Source organism: Pholcus phalangioides, unplaced genomic scaffold (genome assembly GCF_987345545.1).
Source record: "Pholcus phalangioides strain wild (caught in Gottingen) unplaced genomic scaffold, Ppha-v1.0 ptg000042l_1, whole genome shotgun sequence".
In the NCBI taxonomy this organism is placed as follows: Eukaryota; Metazoa; Arthropoda; class Arachnida; order Araneae; family Pholcidae; genus Pholcus; species Pholcus phalangioides.
Genome location: NW_028301628.1, coordinates 17,822,158 through 17,838,876, shown reverse-complemented (window position 1 = coordinate 17,838,876; position 16,719 = coordinate 17,822,158). Strand labels below are relative to the sequence as shown.

The 16,719-nt window shown below is 38.4% G+C and overlaps 1 protein-coding gene across 6 annotated transcripts in view; it reads left to right on the top strand.

The window, feature by feature from the left end:
* The first annotated feature begins 1,654 nt into the window (after positions 1 to 1,654).
* Positions 1,655 to 16,719, top strand: part of LOC149064563 (nephrin-like) — a 144,973-nt gene continuing 129,908 nt past the window's right edge. For all 6 annotated transcript variants that reach the window (XM_089255448.1, XM_089255447.1, XM_089255449.1 and 3 more), the window contains exon 1: positions 1,655 to 2,117. In XM_089255448.1, coding sequence (XP_089111574.1) covers positions 2,048 to 2,117 — 70 coding nt within the window. In that variant the 5' untranslated portion in view covers positions 1,655 to 2,047. The remainder of the gene's footprint in view (positions 2,118 to 16,719) is intronic.

Below are 16,719 nucleotides of genomic sequence, written 5' to 3'. Positions count from 1 at the left end.
CAAAACGTACCATGTCTTGGACTCATCCGTGGTATTTTGCTTTGTTTTCCAATGAAAAGAAATCAATCTCGATGGTCCAGATGGTTTCCATTCATATTGGCATGTTTTGAGGTCTGCAACGCCGTAATTAAGGAGCCGTCAAATGGGTGGTGGTTCAGTGATGGTTTGGGGAGCATTTTCTGCCCAAGGAAAGACTGACGTAGTTTTTCTACCCTCGAGGATGAATTCAAAAAGCCAAGTAGAACTTTGTAGGAGCAACTTGGTATATATATAAAGAATTTAGTTTTATAATAATAATGTAATAACGTGATCTTCACGTATTCCCAAGGGATCAACATGATCCGTCCTGGGAATTTGTTAGTGTTAGGTTAGTAGACATCCATGCCCGAACCGGGATTCGAACCCAGACCTGTGCACAGTGAGAAGCTAGTTCCCTAACCACTCGACTGCCAGGTCCGAATGTTTTGTCCGAATTTTGGTCCGAATATTGCATATTCCAACAAGATAATGCGCCAAATTCATGTGTCAGGTCACACAAAACAGTGGTTCAAGCAAGAAAACGTCAATGTTCTATTGACCCTTACCCTCAACCCCATGGAAAACTTGTGGGGCATCCTATCAGTATATATGCAGATAAAAAGCAATTTTCTACCATCGAACATCTAAAAGCCGCCATATCACAGGCTTGGAATGATTTCTCTTGTTACAAATTCACTGATTTGGTTAAATCCATGCCAAATCACATTTTTGCTTTGATTAGCAACAGAGGTGAGTGTACAAAATATTGATTTGGATAAATTTGTATGTAATTTGTTTGAATTTTATTTTACTTTTACCCTCAAAAATCAGTAGGTGTCTTATAATTTTGTCCATACTACATTTTCTGTTTTTCCATGAAATAACGAGAAAATATTTTTTTTAAATTTCCAATATTTGGTATAAAGGTTTTTTTTGCCGTCATAAAACAGCTTGAAATTTTGATATTTTTTACTTTGCTCCTTCTTGTGATTTCACTAGAATTTAAAAGTGTCTTATAATTAATTATGTCTCGTACTGTATGTATGTATGTGTGCTAGAAATTTTCTATTGAGAATGAGACGCTAGAACCATCCGTTTGATCTGCAAATGGGCTCCAGCGCGATAAGGATCCATCTGAGCGACTCCAGCCACTCACTCTTCTTCGTGGGGGGGGGGGGGGAAAGAGAGGCGGAGGCCAGTACTTCTTGCACTTACAAAAATAAATCAAAGGATTTTTTCCCCCGTTTTTTTTTTAATTTTGCCACTTAAAAAAATGCAACGAGACGAATGCCATGCGTGTCGAGGAATATTTAAACTCATCAATCAGAAAACCAATAACTTTCGGCCCTCGATCATTTCATGGCGTCAACGTAATTGATATAAAATTGACTGACCCTCTAGGAAAAATATCAGAAATAAAATAATCACAAGGTCTTTAAGTGAAAAGCATTAAATATTGCAGGGTGCACGCATAAATAATAACAATAATAATATGGTGGAAGAGCGCCTTTGAAAGAAGAAACAGCAGAAGCGGCTTTCAGTGGTGGCATCTCTGCATCGCACGCGATGCCCCCTCGTTTCCGAGAGTGGAATCTCCTTCGCTCCTCTTTCTACTACTACCACTGCCGCTCGCTTGGACGGTCGGTCGGTCTAAGAGGAACGAGCCGCCAGAGATAAACACACCACCACAAGCATTCACTACTTATAATACTTCATACCATAATACGCTCTTGTTAATAATACACTTCGGCCGCAGGCGACGACGATCATTTTCAATGAAAAGACGCCTCCGGCAGGAATGGTGGCGGTCGTCGAAATGAGTCCTTGAGTTTATCGTATTCATTTCTAATGTGTTTACTGTTGACTTCGATTTGTTTTACTGATGCTCAAAGTCAGGATTACTATGAAATAATCCGCTCCAGCGGAATACGTACTTAATAACGTGTGTGGCAGTGCCGAGAAGAGTGCTTGTGTGTATGTGTTGTGATTCCTGTAGAAAGAGAAGCAACACTTCGTCACTCGTTTCAGCATGCTCCGGTTCCTACGTTCTGGATTACTTACATTACTTTTGGCCGGTATCGTACGAGCCACGGAATACGGTGAGTTTCTTCTTTTTTTTAAATCTTTATTAATCTCTTCTCTTCCCTACGTTTAATTTTACAGCGTCAGTTTTGCGTTGGTTTTTTTTTTTCCTCTCCCGTTTATTAAAATAGCTGAACTGTATTATATCATAGACGTATTTGTAGTTCGTATTAAGCTGTACACGGATTGTTTCGAATAATTTAACCTCGAATCGAGGCAGAATGTGGTATTAGAAACAGGTATCACATTGCCGACGGACATTCGCTAAAAAAACCATTTAAAAGTTTAGGAAAATATGTATGTATATTATGCAAGAGCAATATTAATAGTATGTTCGAACGAAAATCCATTCGTGCTTCTTGTTGGACTTCATAGTAAAGAGTTGCGGGATGTGTGTGTGAGTTGTGGATGTGGGGAGCGGTTTACTAAGTAAATCGCGCACCAAGACACAGGAAAAGAAAAGTAAAGAATAAGCAGCTTTTCATGATGTTCAAGTGCACATGAGTCTGCGATTGAGGTTTCTTTTTTTTCGTCTGTGGATTACAGCTCGAAATTTCGGAGCATCGATCGACTTCTTGTGCAGCGAGCGCGTCTTAACGTCAGGGGAAAAAAGCGTATCAGCGAGCGATTGATTTAAACAGCTGTTATCGCGAAGAATGCTTATTGATTCCGACTCCATCCGTAATTCGACTTCCTGCCACTGATGAAAGACGAGATCTGCTCCACATCTTGGCGGTATAATTACCCACATATTTGATAAGTTTTGCACGAACTTTAAATTACCATCGTCGAAAAAATAGTCGGAAGGAGGCATTTGAATATTTTGAAACGTTAGATCTACACCTCGGCCGCGAACGAAATACTCGGAGAGGAGAAATAACCATCATTAGATTCTCATACATCGATTTCCCTGCCTATTTCTCATCATTAAGAGCATTTTATTCATGCGCTGCCATCAAAAAGTTGAATACCAAGAGCAGATCTTTGTAGATCATCGTTAGCGGGGTGATTGATCCAATGGAAGATCAATTTCTGGCTATCACCATTGGTTGCGATATTAATTCGAGTCTGGGTCATTTCGTAACTTTTGGCATACGCAAACGGCTCCAAGTGACTGAAATCAACTAAACATTTATTTCGAGCTATAGCTATGGCCAGTACATAAGTCGCTAGTCAAGTGCTAACACACTTGGCGAGAACCTTTCAGGTTCGAGTTAGTCACACATATTGTAGTCTAAGACAAGCGTTGACTGCAAACACGCCAGTAATTCCGAATTTCTGGAATCGAAAGGCGTTCTGTAATCTGGAGAGCAGGATAAATACGCGAGCCGTCGCATACAGCACCGAAGTATCATAGATGAGATAACAGCTCTAGCGTTACTATTCCGGTGCACAGACAAGCGACGTAAAGACAGTTACGGGCTTTATGTGACCAAATTCTTTTACATTCTTCACTTCGACAATGGAAGGTGATGCGACCACTGATGATATACAGTGACGATCACTTATACGTTTCTCTCAGTTATAAGACGATTTTTTTGCTCTCCCGGTCGAAGATATAGCATAATAATGCTATTAACTTATACGTCTCTGTCACTTTTGCGTCTGTTTTTCTTCGTTCCCTTGCACCTACGCATAAGTGAGAGATTACTGTTATTGCTTGTTATTCTATCACTGCAATCTATCTATTATGATTACTCATCACACATACACACATTCAGTTTTGTATGTATTGATGGAAGAGCAAAAAATCTTACTTTTTTATAGCTTAAAAATTTTAATTGATTCACTCAGTTTATCAAAGTGCTGCTGTTACTATTTCATTTCCGAACTTTTCGCTGCAAGCGCAGGCATAGCCTATGTTAGCATGTATAAGTTATATGGCTGTATGTATAATATACATACTCGGACGTATTCGATTTTCGGAATATACGAATTGTATGTTTCGTAAATCTAAAAATTTGTGAGTCAGAAATTCAAAATTTGAAGAAACTTACTCAGGGCCACAACTAGATACTTTGTCATCCGGGTCGAGCCGGCATTTTAGCGCCCCTTGTAATGTAGAAGAAGCAGTTAACGGGTGAATTCGGCGTCCCCTTCTGTTTCAGCGCCCGGGGAACTAGACGCGCCTGCTCCCTCCTAGTTGCGGCCCTGGACTTCATTGAGACAAAAACGGGGACATCTAGCTAATTGTAGTCAATAAACGTCTATCGGAGAGATTTTCAAATAGTGTGCCGCTGCACTTTAGTATACCCCGAGGTCGGTCGTACAGATGTACCGTGAGATATATTGAGAATAACATTACATGGGAAATACCGTCTTCGATTACATTCTGATATTCAAAAAAAAAAATTGAATTAAGAACTGAATAATAAAGTTTTGCGTTTAGCACTTTCCACCAAAAACTGCAGTTTATGACGAATTTGCTAAAAATTATTGCTGAAATTCCTGAAGGACGAAAAAGTAAAAGAGCTGCTACAAATCATTCATTTTAATAGATATATTTTCACACAATGGAATTTTTATTTCATCATGACTTGGGTGATCATATTTCATTCAGAAAATTACGGGAAATCGAGAGCTTAAATATGGTAGAATATGGAATAGCGGCAATTTTCACCATAAACGTGATCACAATATGGCAAAATCACCAGCTGTTGATCATAAATTTATCAATCAGGGAGTAATGAAGAATTTACTGGAAATCATAATTTAGTTCGGGGGGGGGGGCAACTTAGAATGTAACAAATATGTTTTGATGAATTACATTCATACGTAAACAATTCAGCATAACAAAATTTATAAGTGATGAAAATTATCTTCATTCTTACTTGGGAAACCACGGGGTGTTTTTTCTTGATTGACAGTAATTCCCTATCGACAGGGGGGGAAGAAGAGATCGGATTGGAAGAGATCCCCCAAAACAGAATTTCTGGGGCCTTCTATATGTAGTCCTTGAAGCAGAGGCGAACGCAGGGAGAGGGAGCATGTAGGTTGTGCGTAAAATACAAAAATAGTAAATTTTAAGGCTTTGAAAATTTGTGGGCCATGGATTTTGTCTCGTTCACACATGCAAGAAACAGGCCCTGCGCTTGATCTAAGATTATGGCATGTTTTTACTTGTAAGAACGTAAAAGCCCCCTCCCCCGAAGAAAAAATGTGCAATCCTCCCAGTGGGAAGATACCCCCCCCCCACTCCCTTATGTTTTTAGGTATGCACTGCCACATCGAACTTTTTTGCATTTAAAAAATTCTTCTGCGGTTTTTAGCTGGTGCAATCACCCCGTTCTCTTTTATTCTGCATTGTTCTTGTGCAGCACATTTCGTAATTCCCCTTTAACAAGCAGTATTTTATTAGAAAAAGGCTTCCCGCGGAAAACAGGCAGACCTCCAATATGAGGTAAAATTCAGGCATTTGCCATTTTCCTATCAAAATATGGAAGGCGGATGGCAGCACCACTAGAACACGAAACACTCATATCACAGAAAACAGAAACTGACAACAACGCTCTGAACACATATTCAGGCGTGTACCAATTCATCAGAAATTCCCCAAAGGAATGATTACGAGGTGCATGCACGGTCAAGTAGTAGTAGTATTTTATTGCTCACTCGTTTGCCGGGGCAGTTACCATTCCCAGACCCCCTCTCCTAGTTCCGACACTGGTTACGTGTATGACCCCTAACGTATTTCATGTTGTGAGAGTTGCGCTTGTTCCGTATTCTTGCTGGTGCAGTCCAAATTTTGAAATGAAGATGGCAAATGCTCGAATTGTCATGTTAAAAATCTGCATGCTCTGTGCGGAGAGACTTTTTCAAATTGGACACCGGCTCGCATTTGCGCCTCGAAGTTGGAAAATCGCAGAAAACCAACTTCACCACCACAAGGCTCTTAACAGGACTCGAACCTGGATCTTCATGACGAGATTGAAGCACCATGACCACACGACGGCTTTTATTGCATTATTAACATTTTTCCAACTCATCCCGGATCTTCATGGTTTTTTGACGTGACCATATTACTTATATTTCAATATAATTCCGAGGTGGAAAAAAATAAATTCTCAGTTTTTTTACCACGCATTTAACGAAGCTAATTTGAATTTTCATTATCTTGGATTAAGATTGTTTTAACAACTTTTATTTTTTAGATTATTTTAATAAATTATATCTCGATAATTATGATATCGGGTACATATTTCATGACTAACGTTTTTTTCTTAAAGAAAATTTTGAGTTGCCATTTACGTCCCTGGAATTCGACCATTATTGGTAATTTTTTGGCTGGAATCGTTTATGTTCCGTATTTTTCTGTAAATCCGTGTGTGTATGTTTAGAATCTCTAATTCCTTGTGAAATATGATCAGCCTATTATATTTTTCTTGACGAAATATTGTAAGCTCATGCTCAACCTTTGAAATATTCTCAGATAAGCCTTTCCCCCGACGAGAACTTTACGACCGACGAGTTTTTGGAAACTATCGGTTGAAGTTAGAACGGCACAGAAACACGTTAAAAAATCTTTAATCCGAAACATAATCAACAGCGGACACAATAATTTGTTTGCCGTTCGGCTTGACCTTCTTCTCGATATCCGTTTTTGATTTAACTGTAAGGTTTGAAGGTTTTATAATACCGGAATCATTATTTTATAGGCCTTAGTGCTCTTCGAACACATTTTTTTCTTCTTTTCTGGGGGTTTTCGCCGATTGTGATTTGTCTGGCCATATGCACACGTGTGGTGAACGACGCTATCAAAAAACATCAGAAATATTTTGGTACCACATGAAACCGCTGTGGCGGTCGACTGGTTAATAGCGATGAACTCGCATCGTGAAGACCAGGATTCGAACCTCATCGTTGCCACAGTGGTGGTCGGCTGAAGTTGATTTCCTGTGGTTCCCAACTGGAAGGCGAGAATGCGAGCCGATCTCCCTGTTGAAAAGTCTCGTCTGAGAGAGTAACAGGCCTACAACGTGATACAATCATTAATATTTCACTCATAGGTATAAAAACTGATGGTAGACGGTGGCACTACACATAACAAGCATTACACCAAAAACAAACTTCATGTCAGGTTCACTACTCCAACATGTACCAATTCGTAAGAAGTTCCGCCGAGGAATGCGGACAAGGTGCATGTGTGATTAGTCAACATTAATAATATGTACCGTATTCCCTCGCATTGGCCGACATGCCTCAAAAATCTTGTGACACCAACTTTTTGAATGCGCGAGTCTGTTCCATCCCCGGCATGCCGAAAAGCATGGTTCGATAAAGATCGCGTGGTAAATTCATAAAACCGATATATCAATCTATATTGAATATTTGAATTGTAATCGAATTATAGTTTTTACTGTAGCAAACAATTTTTGTAGCAACAAAGTTTGGTCCAGGAATATGATAACGATATATAATAAAAATTGAGCATTTATTATTATTATCGTTCTCATCTAATTATCACCAACCTAATACGGAGTATAGATAGCGCATATTCAGAGATTAACGAAGCATGCTATCGCTTTTGCATTACGACATTATGTTTTTCAGTGCAATTTTTAAAATTTTTGCTCTGCTTATTCAAATCTTAAATACTTGATCACATAATACAAAAAGGCTTGGCAGTTTACTAATTATTCCATTTAGCTCTACGAAATTGAGAATATGCTTAGCAATAAACCAACATTAATGGCAGCTAAAGTAAACATGGAATTCGCGAGCTATCTATCTCTAGCATAGTTCGTAAAACACGGAGGATCCTGAAATGCAGAGGACAATTAGCCAATTCAGCCGATTCTCATGGATTAAAGTCCAGAAATTTAAAAATTTTCTAGAATCTGACAAATTTCCCGGCATGTCAGCTAACGCAGAGAATACGGTATATTATTTTACTGAGTAAATTTATTTTTGTTATTTATTTTTTTCGTACGACACATGTCAGTACGGCAATGGAGTTATCGGCATAAACATGGCATCAATTTCAAGTACAAAGAAAGCACTCGCTAAAATACATTAGATAACACGACAATCGTTCTGTTATACGTTGTCTGTGAAAGCATATCTTGGGGTTGGAATTTCTTTCTCGTGTGTTCATTTTTATGGGAGCTTTTATTTGCCCCTCGAGTGATACGGAAATGAGGTCTTACGTGGATTCGTCCTTCCAAAAACGATTCGCGAGAGGCCCATTCAGTCCAACGCCGGCAGAGGCAAACAAACAACCAGTCATACGTTTGGCCGCATTTCCATTACGACAGCGCACACTTTCTCTGTACCTTTTCTTTTGTTATGCACTTCGGAGCATTCGCCCACGCAAAGCCCCGTGCTGCAGTAACTTGGAAAGACGTTATTGTATATCGATCAGATCTGTGATCTTCGTCTTTAAAGTTCAGTTCCAACTATTTAGGGCAGCGGTTCTCAACCTTTTTTGACTCGCGGAGCCCTTTCAAGTAAAAAAATTCTATGGCGGAGCCCCGTAGGCCAATTTTTTAATTATTTATCAAAGCTACTGATTTATTTTTACTATTTAAAAATATTTTCAATTATTTTTTTTAAATTTTCTTCGAGCGCTTGAGAGTACACAATGAGCCCCAGCCCCCAAGAGAACCGCTGATTTGGGGCATCAAACGAAAAAGGGACACCACAAAAGAAATATTGTAATTTTTTCCCCTTGAAAACCTCCCCCCTCGTTGGAGTTATCATCTGATCTGGAGGTACCAATAGCGCGCAAAAGGGGGAATGGTTTTAATTTCATTCGGCTCAGTGTTGCTTTCACTATTGATGTTCCATAGTAGCCAGTAGTATGGACATATCCAGATGACTGCTCCAAAGCGAGGCAACTTCGACTGTCCTTCCGAGTATTAATTGCATGCCTTCCTGGGAACCTCTGAACTGTCATGAGGTTTCCCTAGGGAGGCTTAAGAACTGCTTTGAAATTTCCAGTCATAAACACCACCATCTGAATCATTCTTTTATATATTCCGGAAAACGAATATACAATGTATATTGTTGCTTGCAGCCACGGTAGTTCATTCTCTGATAAAACAATATGTCTGCCTACTGTTAAATAAATTATATCTGAGATTTAGGCTAATTGCAGCTAGTGTTGTAAATATTCGACAACCTATACACCAGAGCGTCTTTCTGAATTTCAAATTTGAATATTCAAATATTGAGATTACAATCGTGGATTTTATTTGTGGCAAGAAATTCTTGGTTTTAAAGAAGTGATAACATTGAAGAACTCATAAACAGTAAATCTCACTGATAGCGTTTCCCAAAAACTCGTTATGAAAACCGTTTGAGGCCGAAAGCCCTTTAAAAGGGAAATTTCGATAAGTGTTATTAAAAGTTAGGATTACGAAAATAAATCGTACTAAGCGAGAAAACTTTCTAAATGGGAACGCGTTATAACCAGAATATACTGCAGTAATTTTAAATTAATCTACACTTTCAAATGCAGTTCTAACGTGTTTCTGAATGTTTTTCTTTATTTTTGTGAATCCGAGTACTTGATTCCTTTACTTCTATTAATTTACATTAATTAAACAAAAACGGCAATAAAATATTCGAAAAGTGATCAAAGTTATCGAATAGTAACATATTATCTTTGATAAAGATGATGAAGCACTTTAAAAGTTTGTCTGTTCAATATGATTCGAACCACGATGAAGTGTAAGCAGGTGGACCACGCTAATTATTATTAATAATTAATAAATTTCGCCGCATTAGTAAAAATGCAGTTCCGTAAAAAATGTATTAGTAAAAAATTAGTAAAAAATGTATCGTGTTTGATTACTAGAGCGTGGAATTTCAGGCAAAATGCGTTTTTTGCTTATTTTCAAGCTGAAAAAAAAACTTTTTCTGCCATAGATACCTATTTTAACATAGTTTTAAATTTATTGGTGCATTTCAGAGGTCATAATATGCAAAATTTGGATATTTTGAGCATTGAGAACAAAATAACTGCTTTTTAAAAAAAATTTACAACTCTCAGTATTAATTTTCATTAGAAAGTCCCCCCCCCCTTCCAGATCCATTTAACACTTTATGGAGTTAGTATATGGCCTCCATATCCAGCACAGGGCCTCCCGGGCTGCGGTCTTTGCTGGGCCTCCTTGTCAGATGTTTCACGTGCCCCAAAGTACTGAATATCTACTCTATAATATAAAATCACAAACTCGAAAAGGGCCTGTTTCTAAGCAACCGAAATTAGTGACGATTTTATGTTACGGAAATCTGTTACGTTTTTGTGTTACGGAAGTCGGTGTGTACGATTTTGGGTCAAATATTCGTTTAACTCCTGAAGACATCGCGAACCGCTTGACCTGTAGGGATCAGTTTTGTGCATGTACATCACCAGTGCTCCCAACACACAGGGTCCGGGTACCCAGGGCGGGGCATTGGAGAGATCTCCTAATGGGAAAATTGACAGGTTTCATTTTGAGACGAGAATGAATACTTGCTTCTCATTGTGCTGCATTGCTTATTGTTGCACTGCAAAAATAATGGTGCATTACTGATTGCGGTGCATTGCATATTGTAGTGCATCGCGTGCTGTATTACTCATTGTAGTGCCGCGTTTAATGCGTATTGTGGTGCATTGCGTACTATAGTGATTTTTATAGTGCTTTGCTTTTTGCGATGCATCGCATACTATGCCGCATTGCTTATTTGTGGTGTACAATATTACTGATTACACACATTACTACATTACTTATTGTGATGCTTTACGTGTTATAGTGCACTGAGTGCTGTATTGCTTATTGTAAAGCAGTGCTTATGGATTATTGTGGCTCATTGCGTATTATGGTGCTTTGTTTAGTGCGATGCATCGCATATTATGCGGTATTGCGGTGCATTGCTTATTGTTGTGCACTGTAAATATTGGTCAGTTGCGCATTGTTATGCATTACGTATTTTAGTGAATCACGTGCCATATTGCTTATTCTAATGCAGTGCTTATGGTGTATTGTGGTTCATTGCGTATTGTGGTGCACTGCATATTGTGGTGCATTGCTTATTGTACTGTATTGCCTACGGTGGTGGTGGTGTATTTGTTATTGTGCTGTATTGCCGATGGGGGTAAATTACGTATTGTGTTGTTTTGCTTATTCTGGTGTATTGCGTATTGTGCTTAATGTGGTGCACTGAATATAGTGGTGCATTGCTTATTGCGGTGCTTTGAATATGGTGGTGCATTAATTATTGTGATGTATTGCCTACGGTGGTGGTGTATTTGTTATTGTGTTGTATTGCCGATGGGGGGTAAATTACGCATTGTGTTGTTTTGCTTATTCTGGTGTATTGCGTATTGTGCTTAATGTGGTGCACTGAATACAGTGGTGAATTGCTTATTGCGGTGCTTTGAATATGGTGGTGCATTGCTTATTGTGCTGTATTGCCGATAGTGGTACAATAAGCACTGTCCTGTATTGCCGATGGAGGTGCATTAAGTATTGTGCTGTATTGCTTAATGTGGTGCCCTGATATAGTGGTGCATTGTTTTTTGTTGGTCCTTAATATAAGGCTGCACTACTTATTGTGCTGCATTGCCCAAAATGGTGCATTGCTTATTGCACTGAATCGCCGATGGTGTAGCATTGCGTATTATGCTGTATTGCTTATTGTGGAGCATTACATGATATATTGCTTACTGTAATACAGTACTTTTTGCGTATATTATGGTGCTTCGCTTATTGCGATACATCGCGTATTGTGGTACATTACGTTTTATACTGTATTGCGGGGCACCGTAAATAGTGGTACATTGCTATTTTTGGTGCATTGCGTATTGTAATGCATCGCGTGCTGTACTGCTTATTCTAATGCATTGCTTATTATGGTGCTTTGCGTATTGTAATGCATCGCGTGCTGTACTGCTTATTCTAATGCATTGCTTATTATGGTGCTTTGCGTATTGTAATGCATCGCGTGCTGTACTGCTTATTCTAATGCATTGCTTATTATGGTGTTTTGCTTATGTGATGCATCGCGTATTGTACTGTATTGCATATAGTTATATATATTGTGGAGCATTGCTGATTGTGGTGCTGCTAATTGTTATGCATTATAGTGTATCGCGTACTGTATTTCTCATTGCAATGCAGTGCTTATTGCTTATTGTGGCGCATTGCGTATTGGGCTGTATTGCTTATTACCCAGCCAAGGTGTACTGCAAATAGTTGTGCATCGCTGATTATGGTGTATCGCTTGCTTATTGTGTTTCAGTGGTTATAGCGTATTGTGGTGCTTATTGCGATGTATAGTGCTTTATAGCGTATTGAGCTGTATTGCTTATTATGGTGTGTATTGCGTATTGTGGTGCTTATTGCGGTGTGTATTGCGTATTGTGGTGCTTATTGCGATGTATATTGCTTTATTGCGTATTGAGCTGTATTGCTTATTATGGTGTGTATTGCGTATTGTTATGCATTACGTGTTGTAGTGCATCACGTACTGTATTGCTTATTATAATGCAGTACGTATTGTGGTGTATTGCGTTTTGTGCTACATTGCGTGTTGTACGTACATCGTGTGCCGTATTGCTTATTATAATGTCGTGCCTACAGCTTATTGTGGTGCATTGCAATATGGTGAATGTGGTGTATTGCGTATTGTTATACATCAATACAGTATGAGTATTGTATGGTGCATTACGTATTGTGGTGGATTGCAATATGGTGAATGTGGTGCATTGCATGTTGTTATGCATCAATTCAGTATGCGCATTGTATGGTACATTACGTATTGTGGTGCATTGCAATATGGCGAATGTGGTGCATTGCGTGTTGTTGTGCATCAATTCAGTATGCGCATTGTATGGTACATTACGTATTGTGGTACACCGCTGATTGTGTTGCATTGCGTATTGTGGTGCACCGCTGATTGTGTTGCATTGCGTATTGTGGTGCACCGCTGATTGTGTTGCATTGCGTATTGTGGTGCACCGCTGATTGTGGTGCATTGCGTATTGTATGCATTACGTAGTAAATCGTGTTCCGTATTGCTTATTCTAATGCCGTGTCTACTGCTTATTGTGCTGTAGGCCTCATTGTAGTGCACTGCAATATGGTGCATTGCTGATTGTGGTGTATTGCGTTAGTGCATTGTTATGCATCACGTATTGTAATGCATTGCATGCTGTATTGCTTATTATATTGCAGTGTTTATTCCGTATTGTGGTACATTGTGTATTGTGCTGCATTGCTTATTGTAATACATTGTGTATTGTGCTGTATTGCTTATTGTAATGCATTGCGTATTGTAGTGTATTGCTTAATCTAATGCAGTGGTTATTGCTATTGTGCTGTATTGGTTATTGCTATTGTGCTGTATTACTTATTGCGGTGCACTGTATTGCGTATTGTGCTGTATTGTTTATTGTAATGCAGTGGGTATTGCTATTGTGCTGTATTACTTATTGTGGTGCACTGGCACTTGCGATGCATCGCGTATTGCGCTGTATTGCGTATTGTGGTGCATTCCTTATCATGGTAAACTGCTTATTTTGCAGTATTGCTGATGTTGGTACATTGCCGATGGTGGTACATTGCGTTTTGTGCTATATTGTGGTGCACTGCATATAGTGGTGGATTGAGCATTGTGCTTTATTGCCGATAGTGGTGCTTTGCGTGTTGTGATACACCTTATATAGTGAATCACTATTTAATTTGTTGTATTGCTGATATGGTGGTGCATTGCATATAGTGGTGCATTACTTATTGTGCTGTATTGCCTATCGTGGTGTATCATGTATGTATTGCGGTGCATCGAGTATTCTGTTGTATTTATGATGGCAGTGCATTGCTTATCGAAATCAGAATGGGAAACTGGCAATGAATAACTATTCCGCAGGCATTTGCAGTGTCTGAGGAATATTTTGCTTTATAATTAAAGAAGATGGGACGAGCAGTTAGCCGCATTGGAGGAGTTGGGGGAGGGGGGGGGTTGGACACCGTAGGCGTCAGGGGGGCTTTGCCCCCCTAGTATAGTATATAGTTAAAGTTCCATTTCTTTGTAAATGAAAAATTGAAACAAATTAATTATGCGAACTGCAAAGAGAAAGCAAAATATGTGAACAATGAAAATTTCAAAAAGAAATTAATCGAAGAATTCAAAATGAAAAAAGTCTTTGCCAATGTCTAGGGCTCTCATCAAGGGGGAAACACCCTGACATTGGCTTAACACAGAGTGTTTCTGAGAGCATTTATTGGCCTCCACAGCCTAAATATATGCTCGATCCCCCCGATGTTCTGCTGTAGTACCATCGAATTCAAAAATCAAAAGAAAAAGCCAAAACATTTTTTTTTTGTCAAGTTTAAGAAAATAAGTAAAGTTGCAGTCAATATAAATGTATACAAAATAGATGCAGAAGGTGAAAGTACATACCATGCGCTAGTCCTAGTTATGGCGTCCTGCGTTAAGCATATATCAGGGTGTGTGTCCCCCCCCCCCTGATGAGAGCCCTAGACATTGGCCACAATTTTTTTCATTTTTGAATTCTTCGATTAATTTCTTTTTGAAATTTTCATTGTTCATATATTTTGCTTTCTCTTTCCAGTTCACATAATTAATTTGTTTTCAGTTTGTCATATATAAACAATGAAACTTTAACAATGTTTTTGTCACTACACTGCATATTACAGCTGTCTATGGCGCTGGTATTAGCGAGTTTCGACAAAAATTCATTTTACACTATATATACACACAAAAAAATAACCAAATAAATAAAAAATATATATAAAAACACCACAGACATTGGCCGGAATAGCAGAAACGTTTCTGCAAGTACTTTAGGCCTAAGCCTCAACGAAAGTACTTGTCAATGTAGCACATCCGAAGCCAAACAAACGAAATCAAATTCGACAGACAAATTAATAATTCAATCACAACGACCTTTCAAGCATTTAGGGGAAACACCACATGTAATAAAAGCTACCCATTGATACAGAAAAAAACTTTGTCTTGTTAGTCCATTTACAAACACTCACGTGTTACCTCCGATGTGGATATTTGATAGTGAAGAAGAAAATCTTCGCCAACTATGATTTTCTTTTTGTTGTTTATCGCATCAAAAAATGATCCTCAGTGTTGTTGCAAACATATCTGATTCTGCTGAGTTTAAAATTATATTTTTAAATCTTTTTTGCTAATATCACAATTGTAATTAGTCAAAAAATTTACTCTAAATGTGAAGTCATTCTTTTTGTCGTAAACAGCAGTGAAGGCTGTTTTGTTGTGAATTTTGATTTTCAAGGCCAAGAAATCTGAAATATGGTTATTATCGGTTTTCTTCGGACTGAGAGTGTTCGGATATATTTTATTACTAATTGCATGAAAATTCTGAAAATGGACAATAATCAAGTCATCTATATATATTTAAAACCATTAATTTTTCACAAATTGAATTTTCATAATTGTGCACAAAAATATTGGCAAAAGCGCTGGAAAAACTAGTGCCCATAGGAATACCAGTAACTTGTCTGAATAAATCCATACCATTAAATAGGTAGTTTTGAACATACAGAACTCTTGGCGAGATCTATCTCTCCAAGTTCTGCGCTAACACCGAGAGGTTAGACCACCAACCTCTCGATGAATATTAAAAAAAGCCGGCGTTAGGAATCGGCAATAAATTGTAGGTTATGGCCTAATTAGCCGTCGTGTGCAGAAAATGACCGTGGTGTGTCAAAAATGGTCAAATGATCAAATTTCACTCTGCGGAGGAATATTTAAAGCACTGATTAAGCATAATTATGCGTTTGCTGAGAGAAGTGCAACTTTTTTTTTTAGCCTTACCCAACCTAGGTCTTAGCACGAAGCAATTAGCAATGGTTGCCCCTACTGTATGGTTGAATGGAAAAAGGCACTAAATTTTCCAGTATTCAACTAAGTTCAAGACTTATCACAAACCCTTCTGTAAATACACGATGTAAAATAATAATAATAACATTCAACACGGGCTGGAGCCTGTCAGCCTCTCTAAAATTGTTTGAGAATTAAAGTAATCATTCAGAAATTCCTTGTTTAGTGTAACAAAAACCATGGTCGCACAATGATTTTGGATATTCTCTGACTTTTTTTTTTAAAAATAGTCGATCGTTTCAGTCTGATTGATACATATGAGTATCTATCTCTCCATATTGGTCCATTGGTTCTGATCGGTCGAACGACTCTTAAGATATTTGATCCTTTCGTAAAAACGTTTAAAGAAATCGTTGCTAGAAACGTCACATAAACTCGTTACACCTTCGAGTTTATCATTTCATATACGTACGTTTTGGGTAGATTGTATAGTGTTCAACTCACAGCTCCCAAAAAATATTATCAGTACTGTCACTTCATCTTGTTACAATGTATCACTGTTGGCAGACTGCCCATCATTGAAGATGACAGGTCATAATTAGATGTCAATGTTGACACGCGGCGGATGGACATCTTAAAGACGCGGCCGATGGAGTTCTGTTTCTTCACAGGTTCTGTGAGCTCTTTTGTTTATGCTCTGCAGATTCTTCGTTGGTCTGTTTTGTTGTTGCTTCATGCTGACAAGTAGGCTAGATTGTGGAATTACAAAAGACTTTTATGAATGTTGCAGCTTTTGCTTATTTTCTTAAGTGTGCT